General features: G+C 37.3%; 1 protein-coding gene across 5 annotated transcripts in view; it reads right to left on the bottom strand.

Annotated features, from left to right (window-relative positions):
• The window catches only part of DGKI (diacylglycerol kinase iota), a 207,125-nt gene that overhangs the window by 111,308 nt on the left and 82,950 nt on the right, over positions 1-12,867 (bottom strand). For all 5 annotated transcript variants that reach the window (XM_021552019.3, XM_077783351.1, XM_021552020.2 and 2 more), the window contains exons 3-8: positions 12,049-12,144; positions 9,521-9,595; positions 7,048-7,104; positions 6,318-6,383; positions 601-672; positions 191-307 (exon numbers count right to left, since the gene is read on the bottom strand). In XM_021552019.3, the coding sequence (XP_021407694.3) occupies positions 191-307; positions 601-672; positions 6,318-6,383; positions 7,048-7,104; positions 9,521-9,595; positions 12,049-12,144 (483 nt within the window). The remainder of the gene's footprint in view (positions 1-190; positions 308-600; positions 673-6,317; positions 6,384-7,047; positions 7,105-9,520; positions 9,596-12,048; positions 12,145-12,867) is intronic.

Below are 12,867 nucleotides of genomic sequence, written 5' to 3'. Positions count from 1 at the left end.
GATGGAGGGGAAAGAGGATACAGGTTCATAACCACCATGGATGTATGCTGGGTTTCAGGGATAGAGGCAGGGTTGAACAAGCATGCCTAGGTGAAGGAGGACCAAGCAGAGAAGCCAGGCTGGCCCTGCACAGCCAGACAGGCCCTGCACAGCCAGGCAGCTTCAGAAACAGACATCAGCATGCAGTTACCTGAGCTTTCTTCACCTTAATGATCCAGGTGGGAGGCACAATGACAGCAGCATGAGCCCCCAGGGAACATGGCTCCTCAATGTGATGTAGCATGAAACAGGTGACTTTGTTATGAAACTGGAAGAGAGGGAAAGAGTAGAATCAAGAAATACAAAGGGGAAGCCTGGAGAAGAGGGTGATGGTATAAAAACTGGAGCAATATTCCCAATGCCATCATCTTCAAGTCATTCAACATATGGAGATTTAGGACATGTAACTAAAGATTATCTTCCTAAGCCATGCCCTCTTAGAAAAAAAATAAATAAAAATATATAAGCAAAAACAAACCAAGACAAATAAAAGCACAACACCAACAAAACCCCACAATCACTCCTAGTTAAAAGCATTCTCCTGAAATATTTTCCACTTACCGCCAGCTTGCACCAGGAACAACTGATGGCCACAATCTCTTTACTATGGAAGGAGAATTTCTGCTGAAAACCCTAGAATAACCAGGGGGAAAAAATGCATTCAATTCCTCTTGACTATAAGAAAATATATATCTCTAACTCTAGCCAAGTGAGTGTGCTAGGCAAGCAGATTTTTGGTTGATAAACCAATTTCAGGAGATAACAGAGAAGTTTTTGCATTGGGGTATATTCACAAAATCTTTAAAAGTATTTTGGCAAGATTTTTCACTTTTCCTTAAATTTTTTTGTAGTTATAAACAATGGAATAAATAGAGAAGAAATGTCTATTTTATTTTTTTAATGGATTTCTACAGACTTTCAGATTTTCCGTTGAACAAAGTGTTCTGTCATTGCAACCCTGTTTGTTCTAAATATAAACAAGAATTCGAATTTTCCTTTTTTACTACAGAGTAGGATTACCTTTTTTTTTTTTTAATGACAGAACAAAATTAACTACAATGTCTCTCTGGGAATGCTCTAACAGGAGAATGAAGTAATTAAGTTTATAGTTTTATTGAACTGACTCTGATTAAAATCTTTCCAGTAAGTTCCAAAGAAAAATCACTATGTCTTGATTCAGATCTCACAATTGAAATAAATTATTCCTTTGCATTTTTAAAGCAAAAAAAGCCCATCCCATCCAGAAAATGGGATTATTCTCCTAGAGAGGAGCTTCTTTCTATAGAATACAATATGATTTTGCTGTAAATTCTAAGTCTGGAAAAGACAATTGGCTTATATATATATATCCTTCTGCATGCAACACAAGCAACAAAAAATAAGATAGAGTCTGTAATTTTGAGCTGAGTTAAAGGTTATTTTAGTCAGAGAAAAAAATTTATTGGATTGATGGCTGGAAAGATGAAAAGTCCACAATTTCAGTGAACAGTTTGTCAGTTGTCTTTACTGCTTAGATTTTAGATTTGCAGTTGGATCCTTTATTCATGGCCTTCCATCAGTCCTCTACCTCTGTAAGTAGCCCATCACTACCTAGAATTTTCTAATTCAATCTCTCTACCAAGTGATGAATCTGTGAGCCAGGTTTTTAACAAGCTGAGTAATACCTAAATCTGCTACATGCTGGAAAATGCCCAAGACCCAGTGCAAAAAAAAGGTTAGAAACTTCTTTAGTAATGTCTAAAAGATCATTGCCTCACTGATTCTGTTACTGAAGTCCTTTTTTCCCCACAGGGCAAATGAGCCTATTAGTGCTCAGTGAAATGAAAAGGTCAAGCACACCAAGAAGGAAAACTGAATAAACAACCAAAAAAACCATGCAGAGATGCCTTGGTCTTCTGAAGTGAGGGGCTGAGCTACAATCTGTCTATACAGGGTGGCAGGGAACAATTCTATTGATCGTCAGAACAGGAGGAGGCTCTACCTGCCTGCACAGAATGCAGAAGTACATATTGCAGCTTCATCTACAGGTGTCCCCAGACTGTACTCAAACCAGTTTGCCACACGGACCTCATCACCAAGACCAACTCCTGAAAAGGCTTGTGTTACCTCTGGCTAGATTTTTGGGGTTTTGTTTCAGTCCTTCCCCTAATGCCTCAGGATTTACATTCTGAGAAATTCAAAGTGTAGATTTTTCATAATGATGGTGATTTGGCATATTCAGGTTTAGCAATGGAGTGTAGTGAAGTGGCTTAACAAAGAAAAGCCAGCCAAATACTTCTGGCTGGGCACATCTTGTCTGCCATTCAGTGTGGGCACAAGAACAGAGTGACTAACTTGATAAAAGTGCTGGAACAGAGGTCTGACACTGGACAAAACACTCTTTCCTCATTTACTTACTCTAGTGCTCACAATGTTTCTAAAAAATCTCACTACTCTTTGTTCCAAAGTGCATTAAAATAAAAATAATTATTTCAGTCCCTCATGGGCACAAAGTGTTTTGGTTTTTTTTCTGCTTCGTAACATCAATGGGAAAACCCTTCTATCCCAAAATCTCCAATAATAAAAGTCTAAATTCAGTACATGAATTCCACAGCCCATCAGCTATGCATTTTAAACATATGGACTGAGCAGCTTGTCTGGTTCTGGATAGATCATTTTTCATTTATTTAGTAAGTCATTTGGCTTTTAGGGAATCATTAGAGAAAATTATACAGCAATAAAAACATTAATGATAAGTAGCAATAAACTACCACTTTCCCTCCTCAAATTGCTTTACAAATGTGAACTAATTCTTCCTAAGGATAAAAGTTTCAGGTAAGATAGCATTTATTTGAAAGCTAGCTTCACAAATAAATTGATAAAATAAACTGTGCACTATAAATCACAGTGAGATTTGTCAGGGACTATTGGACTGAAACATAGGAACCCTCCATAGAAATCATCTTTCTGCCTTCTCTGAGTGAGAAGAAACACTGAATTTCAGATGTCTTCAATCATGCAAGGAGTTCTTCTGCACCAAATGAGAAATTTTGAGATAGAAAATGACTTTCAGCTTTTTAAAACACCAGCCTAACAGTATATGATTAGCACGGATTCTCCAGTAACCCTCTACAACACATGAAACCTTATGTTGTGAGCTACTCCTGTAGAAATGAACAGTTGTGCACATCATAAAAAATGTACTTGTAGGAAAAGGTCACAAAACCAGCTTGTTTAGGTAATCCAACCAGTCTGAATAGTCTGGATAAAAATACAAATTAACATAGACAGCTGTGCACTACAGTCAGCACATAAGGATTACTAGTTCTGATATGTTTTATTTATATTCACCCAAGTATTTACTATTAAAGGCTATGTTCACAACAGTGTTAGGGCTACTAATAATATTTTGCAAGTACTTTCCTACAAAAGATTTTCTCTTTTTAGTGTTCTTAGAGATACCCTAATGCAGCATAACTGTAGAAGAGCCAGGTATTATTACAACTCAAATACAGACTGCAACAGAAGCACTTGGATGGTGATCTCTGCTAAAATAAGAAAGAACTAGAATGGCCTTTCAAGCACTAGAAATTTCATTACTAACTTTACATGCAGCCCTGCATCAGTCCACAGGCCTTTAAACGGACCAATGACAGAGACACTGTAGATACACACTGCATCTATGTGGAAGACATCCTACTCTGGACACCACAGAAGGTAAAAGAAATAATGTTTGTTTAGCATTATGGTCCAAAATGTGCTCTCAGTCTCAGAAAACCCCTCAGCCACTGCTAACTGGAAGCATATGAGAAAAAATTCCCTTTTCATTCATCATTAAGCTTCTATTAGTGCACATAGTTATGAAATGGATGCTGGACCACATGGTCTGAGCATTTTTATGTCATATTACAGAAAGAAAAATATTATCCATATTTCTCTGATGATCTCAGGTGACAAATAGCTAACAGCTACGAAAACATAATTTTTTTTTTTCCATGTCTTCAAGAGAAAGAAAAGGATTCTTAAGCATCATGAATGCCATGGCTTGGGAATGCTTAATGGCCTTTTTTTCAAACACAACAGCTATGAAGCATTAGGAAAAAAACCTAATGTGTGACAGGTTTGAAACAAGCAAATGTAGTTCTTCTCATAGCATGTTGTTAAGTTCAGGAATTTCTTGCTAAAGGATATTGTAAATGCTACGCCTTTACATGAACTCAATGTTCAACAAGGCAAGACAACAGGGAAGTGATTATAATAGACTGTTAACTATAAAGGCATGATATCTGGAAATTCATGAGAGAAGAACAGAAATAGTTTTCTTGGTTACACTGCACATTCCAGGCCCCTTTCCCTGATACCACTTTCTCTATATCATACTTCAGCAATAAATGAGTAACATCACCTTTGGGAAGAAAAGTAAAAACCTAAAGCCTAGACGAGTTTATATAAGCTGTATTTGCACAAGCAAGTAATGTGTAATAGGGTAGCATAGGCTCTGTTAGTACTCGGATTACACACAAGCATTTTCAGATAATTTTACTTTGAATTATCTGCAGTCTGGTCCTGTGGACTGAATTCCCACCAGTAACTGTACAGTGAACTTCCAATTAAGTTTAATCTAAAAGGAATTAAATTCATTTACTACAAGACTGTCTCTCATGTGAACCATTACAAGTGGTGATAACAAGGAAAAATTCCTTCAAACTGCACTTTTGATCTAAGGTTGAACACTGACAGACTCCTGTATACTCTATTTTTCAGGAAGCATCAGCCATGGCACATAATGGCCCACAGAATATAAAGCCACAAGGCTATGCTAAGGACATGGAGTGCATTAATCCCTATCCACTTATGATTTGAAGCATGAGATGAAAACTTTCTTTATTTGAACTGTAATTAATGATCATTAAAATATTTAACCATCCCGTTCCAGGCATGGGGCTATAACACAACAGTGAGATCTACCAGAATCCTTGAGTATTCCATGAATAATACTTTTTTTTATTGCTTTAAAGATACTGTCATTCTGTTTCAATGATAATTTCCATTTTCTTGCAAGACAAAGAATAATAAAGGTGGCTCTTACTTGGAGGTTTTTGAAATGTTATAGTAGAGCACATGCATTTTCCTGTAATAGAAGCCTGCATGGCCAATAAATATAACTGATTTTTTTGTTATAATTTTCTCTAATTTTTTGTTTCCTGGCAAAGAACAACCCTACAACATACTTATGTTGTTCTTAACTGAATATTTCTTATATAAGGGGAAAATTGAGATTTTTTTTCTGAAGTTTTCTATATTCTCTTTTTGATGGTTGGATTTGAAGACCTATATCAACCAAGACTGCCCATGGGGACATACCCAGCACAAGTTTTGATATGATACCTAGTATGTACTCTCACTGCAAAATCAACTCCAAATGACTGTAGGGGAGACCCAGGCCAAGAAGGCAGAGAAGGATGGCAAAGTCATACCCTAAAAATGTTGTGTGCAAACTGCCTTGCTGCACCATTCCCATTCTACTTTGTATAAAAGGGCATTACATTTTTATTGCATGTCCTATTGCAGCTGATAGCTGACAATCTGCATGAGTATCCAGATACAAATCTCATTTTCCTCTGACTGAAGTGCTGTGTGTGCCATAGAGACAAGACCTGGACTTTCTTGCTAGTTGTAAAGAGCGAGGTAAAAATATAATATAGTGCTAAGGAAAGGAAATTAAATCCCTGTTAATCGAATTTTTAAATATTTCCCAATATATTCCAGGGGTTCATAATATTTCAGAAGACCTTCAGTAACTAAAGTACTTCTTCCTCCATTTGATAGTTCTTTAGAAATAAACTTTTACAATCTATGAAGCAGAGAAGACACAAAGCAGTCTCACAGATCTTAGAGGTTGCTGGGGCAGAAAGACAGCAACAGTCTTTCTGTTCCAGGAGCCTAAAAAATAGGCCATCACAATTCTGGCACAGAGGACAGCACTGCAAGAAGATCATATTAGTATAGGGCTAGCTTAGCAATTAAGGCTCAAGGAGTCACAGCTTTCCTCCTCCTCTCTTTGAGCAGCCAGCACACCACAACCTCCCAGGACAAATGATGTGCTCATTCCTGTGGATGCAGCTGCCTTTCTCTTCCCACATGGGAATCAGAACTGTAAAGCTCAACATCTCAGCCTTGTCATTAGCTATTAAAAGAGGCCAAGTGATAGAAAAAAATGCAGTGACTAGAAGGACCTACTGGTTACCCTGAACTCCTAAGTGCCCTGTGTCGTGCTTGTGTTGTGCAGGAAATCTCACCTTTCCACACTGCTTACATTTGCCCTCCTGCCTCCGCCGGTGCACCCAGTGATGCCGCACAAAGTTCTGCAAACAAGGACAAAACAGATGTGTTATAGGAAGCACAGGCACCTTGCACTCAGTGGTACCATTACGCGAAATTTCTTAACAGGCACCAAGGAAAAAGTCCCTTCAGCCAACTGAGGAATTCCTGGAGCAAAATGTGCAGCAGGAACTGCAGGAAACCTCAGAAACCATCAACACTTCACGCGGAATAAGGACAAGGTGGTGTTTGCTTTAGCTTCATTGAAATAAGGCTAGAATTACTTCCTCAGTTTTCAGGCTTTTAAATCTTTGATTTTACCTTTAAGATACTTCTAAAGGTGGAAAAAAATATTAAGAGCAAGGAAGCGAAAGGAGAAGAAAATAATTTTAAAACAAAAATTAAAATACCAGCTCAAAGGCCAGGAAGAAAATAAATCCTACCAAAAACAAAACAAAAGAAAAAATAAAAGAAAAAAGATAGAATAACTGAATGAATGGACAAAAGACAACAGAAAGGTGAAATGTTTTCTGTCAGAGTAAGTAATTCATTTTACATTTATTCTGGAGAGGAGAACATATTCCACTGGGAACCAGTTCTCTAAGACTTCTCTCAATCTCAAAGCACTTCTGCAGCTGCACACCAGGGGGACCAGCACACATGTCAAATGAAAAGAAAAAAGGAAATTGTCATTTGTGCATTACTCACTTCTCTTGGAGATCTGGAGCCTCCTTCTCGGAAAGTTGGTTTGCAGCGAAAATTAATCTGGCATTGAAATAAAACTGTTAGAACTTAAAGTGAGCTGAAAGAAAATTTATTCCAATATCTTGATCTAGGCTAGACTTCCAAAGTATTTATTATCTATTACAATATTAACTTCACTAGGTGAAAAAGTTACTTACCTGGATGTCAGATTAATATGCCATATTAATTCTCCTTGCTAGACCTCGACACAGCCCCATGTTCATTAATGCTATTGCTGCCTACTCAGTTCAAGTATTTCAACTACCTCCTCCTTCTAGAAGGAAATCACTTTATCTGTTCTGTTTTCCTGAATATCATTTGCAAACAAGTGCAGACTTCAGCTTAGGTCTCAAAAGTCAGTAGGTGCTGGAAATTTCACGCTGTAAGACCTTTTGGCACATCCTATCTTTATGTCTTTGTAAACAAAATCTGCAGAGAAGTTGTCACTTACATAAACAACCGTGCAAATTCTCATAAATTTCTATGTTTTCCTTAGACAAGGAAGTTTGCATCCACCTCCCCAACCACAAATCATTTGGGGACCATTGTATTGCCTCATGCAGTGGTGTTGCCACTCCAAAGAGGACAACAGGAGCTCTCATGAATGGAAAACATTTTGAGGAAGGTGAAGAGAAAAAAAGTATTTAAGAAACAAGAAGGCAGACCTATGAGAAAAGAATAAAAGTTTTGAGAAAAGAAAAATAGAAATAAGAATAGAGGGATGAAGACACTAAAAAAGACACTGAAGAAGAGAGACCTGCAAAAAGTCTAAAGGATATGTGAAGTAAGGATAGGATACACTAGATGAAACAAATTCAGGTTTGAGTTGACTATCCTTCAAAGAATTAAACATTTGAAAATAAAGAACAGCATGCTTTTGTCACAAAGGTAGAATGACCAAGTTTCTTCAAATTTAAATACAACCCTTCCCAAATGAATAAGTTCTTCCCTCATTTAATAGTTGCTTTCAAAATAATAGCTCTAGGGAGCAAAATAAAAATAATAATTTTTTTTAAAGGCACACACACACACAAAAAAAAAAAAAAAAAAAAACCAAACAAAATACCTAAAGAAATGAAAGGCATTGTAATAGTCATCTTCTTCCACTACTCTTCACCTGGAATTGCAATTTGTTTTTTCACTGCTCAGTCATGGCAGACTGGAAAGACCCAACTTATATTTATTTTCCTTAAAATTAACACCTTTGAAGAGAGGGTCAAGCAGAAGACTGATGTGCTAGTTTTAAACTTTATGGACTTTTTAAGAGCCCTCTGCCGAGAGGTGGATTTCATGATCTCCAAAACAGCACAGAGAAGGATTTTATCTAAGTGCTTATTTTCTCTGCCGGGCAATGCCACCAACTCACTGGGCCATGGAAGGTCAGCATGGCTGGTGATGAAGGAAGTAATGAAAAATTCACTGGTAACGTTTTGTGCTGAAAGCATGTGCTAATGTTAATTACACTGTGGATAAAAGCATCAGGAGTGGAAATGGTACCTCTCCAACTTGGTATTATGGCAATCACTGTGGGAGCTGTCAACATGAGTCCAAATATTTGGAAAGGAAAAAGCCCTTTCCTTATAGGGTTGCTGCCTTAAATTTGTTATGCATCAGCTTCCTTTATGAAGATCAACATTGCTAAACACATAGGAGTGAAAATTAATCTCTAATGAAAGCAATGGGGAAATTCCCACACATCTTTCTTTGCACATACCCCACCAGGAATGAAAAGGGTGGGGAGGAGATTTCTCTAGCACATTTCCAGTTAGGCACAATGAAGACAAATCTCTGAGGGGAAGACTGAAGTCAGTGATAGATATTCTGTAGGTGCTTGGGTGTGATGAAGGATCCTTGAAGGAAATGAGAAGCAGAAAAAATACTCACAGAAATAAATGGTAGTATAAAGGAAATGTTTGATGTTTTCCATTTTACAGACCAAAAACTTATTCAAGTCTGAAGTTTTGAAGGGAAAAGAGTATAGTATAGAAAATACAGCAGGGAAAGCTCACAACAGCATCTTATGCTGCACTGCTCATAATAAATATAATTGTCATACAATGAATTGTGCTGGCTTTAGTTGGGGAATTGTAAAAGGCCAATTTTGTACATGACAGGATACTCCATTTTCAATTTTTAATTTAGAAGCAGAGGCAATTTTTTTAAAAAACATTAAAATTGTGAAAGCATTCTGTAGGTTTTTTTTTTTTTCTTTGTTTGGTTTTGGGGTTTTTTTATGGTTCACAGGGTTCAAATAAATATACTTTAAAAAAACAAAAAAGTGTAATTTTAAGCCAAGTTTTGTTCACAAGTGCATTGTTAAAACAGCTGTGAAAACTTAATTTGACACAGAGGGTTTTCCCTAGTGAGGCTGAAACCTCACTAAAAGAATTAGAAGCGTGTTGGCTATGTCAGGCTCCAGAAGATGGCAATGTCTCACCTTCTCTAGCTGCTCCATGCAGGCGTTGTGGACCACGATCTTGCAGGCAGCACACTTCCTCCGCAGGGCAGACTTCTGCAACAGGAAAGGGACAATGTGTGCGTGGAGCTGAGCTATGGCCAGGGGGAAACAAAAGTCAGCTGAAAAACAGGAGATGTTTTGCTCCCTATGCAACACACTTCCCCCCCTTCCCCCCATCTTGGCGCTCTCACTTGTGGACAAAATAAAAAAAAATAAATAAATTAGGAAGATCTGAAGCTTTTCTGGTTAAAACATGAACTCTTGTGAAAAAAAAACCTAGAAGTGAATGTCTCAGTTTAGGTAGGGGATCACGTTAACACTGCAGAGCACCACTCTACAAGTGAGCATCCTATGAAGATGATGAGCAAAGAGGAGAAAAATTGCACATGCAAATCAAAGAACTCAGATCAGTTTGCAAGAGGTCATTTCATGCTTATCATAAAATATTTAATTTGATGGGCCTGACCATTGCCTTGCAGAAAAATACTTGGGTACTTTGGTCATTTTAGCAGAGAATGATAAAATTCTCATAGAATACTGTTAAATGCTTATGAAATGTTACAGCAGGGACAAAATTCTCAATTATGCTGGTTAGTTTTATTAATTTCAGTAGGGCTTTTGAAATAATTTCCACTGAATCCCTTGGGACAAGGCATATCAAAGGCAAGAGAATGCATCCAGAAGAGAGAATGTATTTACTTACTTTATTTCCATAAACTCAATTTAATTAACCAGATGGAATTAATTTTCATAGAAGTTTAACTTACAGACTTGTGCTTGAGGGACAGAAGATTTATAAATACACAGTAAGCTGAGATTTCTTTGCTTCAGATTTTTTACATTCAATTTATTCATGTCCATTTAAATATCTAATAAATTATTTCTTTATAATTTTCAGCATATTCTAAATAAGCTCATTAAAAAAATCAGGGAACACAACTTCAGCTCATATTATGGAGTAATTATAATAATTTTATTAATTCTCATCATTATCTAGATACACCCTAACTGTACGTGTTCATACATATATGGTGTTCTAATATTTAACCTGAAGAAGCATGGCATTGTATAGCAGGCTAAGCTTTCATGACTTGGTAAATTCACGTTTTTTATCTCTGTGTTTAAAACAAGTTTGGTTTTTATCTCTGTGAAAGCCATACACAATATTATTATTATCAAATTTCCATATCACTTTCAATGCACTAAATCATGAGGAAGAACTTGCTGAGTTTTAGGAAGGCAAAAATCTACTGAGAAGGCAAGAACCACCACACTGGGGCAGACCAAGGGTCCACTTAGCCAAACAAATCCTGTGTCCAGCTTTTGCCAGAAGTCAGTGTCTCAGTTTCAGTGTAAGTGCCCAGCAATCACACAGTGACAGTGACACTTCCTTTGAGTATTACCACACAATCAGCACTTGTTGGGACTTTGCCTCAGTACTCTGAAGGACGCATCGGCTTCTCAGGCTTGGCCTTAATGCTGTTTACCATAATGTAACCAATTTGCCTGAGAAGTTTTGGGAGATGGGTACTAAATTGTGCTATGGAATGCACTAGCATTTTGGATCACATTGCCCTGAAAACAGAGGGTTATTAGTGAATCAAAATGCTTTGATTTTAATTAAATGCTCAGAAGGTGTGGGGGCACTGGGGAGGGTGGTAGTAAAAGCAGAAAGACAGCATCATGAAGAGTCACAGATGGCAACCACAAATATCCCAGAGAAAAGGAATTCCCTTTAACCTTTTCAGTCCAAGGGCTAGGATACTACCTTGGAGCATTGTTTCAAATCTAAGGCATGAACACAGGATCCCCACTCTCTTCCCAAATTTCCTAAATACCAAAGTAAGAGGGGTTTGGGTATTTTCTTCTCTTTTGATGTTGTAATTTAACTGAAACCCTAGGCAAAAAGAGCCCCTGAAGTAGACTGGAGGTGTAACAGTCAAAGAACAGATACTCATAGATCTGAGATCAGTCCAATTAAATGCTTCCAAAGACGATAGAAAAGCTTTAATATGAAAAAACTAACCTTGAATATTCCCAAACAGGAGAAGGTAAACACTCAAATACGAGTGCACTCATTGCTGGTAAGTGCATTCAAGAGTTTGGAAAATTCAGTTCAAACCCTTGCAGTGATTAAAATTGCAGAAATTTGATCAGACCCTCCTCTCAGAGGCTGCAACAAGTGATATATTTGTGTGTATTTTCATGTAAAATAGATTAGTATCTTTTCATATTCCTGAAACGTATCAGTATTCTACTCTTTCTTTCCTTACCATGCTACTAAAGGTGTTCATTACATACATTCTCTGTATAAATAATCTGGGTCAATCCAAACTGGTTTGGGCATTTTTTTCCTGAAGCAATAAAGTCTTTACCAGAAGCCTTTTTCCCTTTTCGATCTCCTTTTGGAACACAGGCAAACAATTCAAGCTCTCAAGTGACTGAGCACTGCATCAGACTGAAGCCAGGCTTGTTACCTCAGAAAAAGAAATGCAAAAAAAACTCACTGAGAATTTGACTTGGCAGCTCTCCTCCCCCAGGTAGCAGAGGTCCCCAGAAACATTTGTCTCTAGCCACAGATGCTCTCCATTCACAGCATTTTCCTGGGAAAAAGAAATAGTTGTTCACCTCTTTTGTGAAATTCGGCCATGTGAGCATATGGGGGAAAAATCTGATATTCAACAATTTTAGAAAATTAAAATAAACTAAAAAAAAGCCAAACAAAAACCAACTACCACACCATCAGGTATTGCTTTGGTCAACACAAAGCCATAGCATATAACAGCATTACCCTGGCTGACCATCTCAGCTTAAAAGATGCTGACAATACAATATGTCACCAATCTGAACACACTTCAATTAAACTTTGCTGATGTTCTTCCCACATGCTGCATAGTTAAACTGGGAATTCAGATTTCACAAGCATGAGATATACACAAAATTTTAAAGAAACAGAAAATCGAGAGAGATGAAACAAAAACACAAATAATGAACTTTCAATGGGAGAAACCAAAAAATTTGAGACCCCAGCACAGGAGTAAAAACCAACATGCTGACTATAACTTTAGGATGATTGGATAAACTAGACTAGGGAAAAATGCTTTCCTTGAAAGCTGGGTCAACACTCTGTTTGTGGATACCTCAACAAACCATTACACTACCAAGAGAGGCTGGACTTGAACTTTATACTTGACAGAACACTACATTCATCTGAGAATGCTCTCAAAAAAAGAATCTACCTAGCACACTGACAATTAGGACTGATAAACATCTAACATCATAGGCTAACATCTAACTTTGCCTTGACAGCCTCATTTGACCAAATC

The sequence above is a fragment of the Lonchura striata genome, chromosome 5 (genome assembly GCF_046129695.1).
Source record: "Lonchura striata isolate bLonStr1 chromosome 5, bLonStr1.mat, whole genome shotgun sequence".
Taxonomy (NCBI): Eukaryota; Metazoa; Chordata; class Aves; order Passeriformes; family Estrildidae; genus Lonchura; species Lonchura striata.
This window is presented reverse-complemented; position numbering and strand designations above follow the sequence as displayed.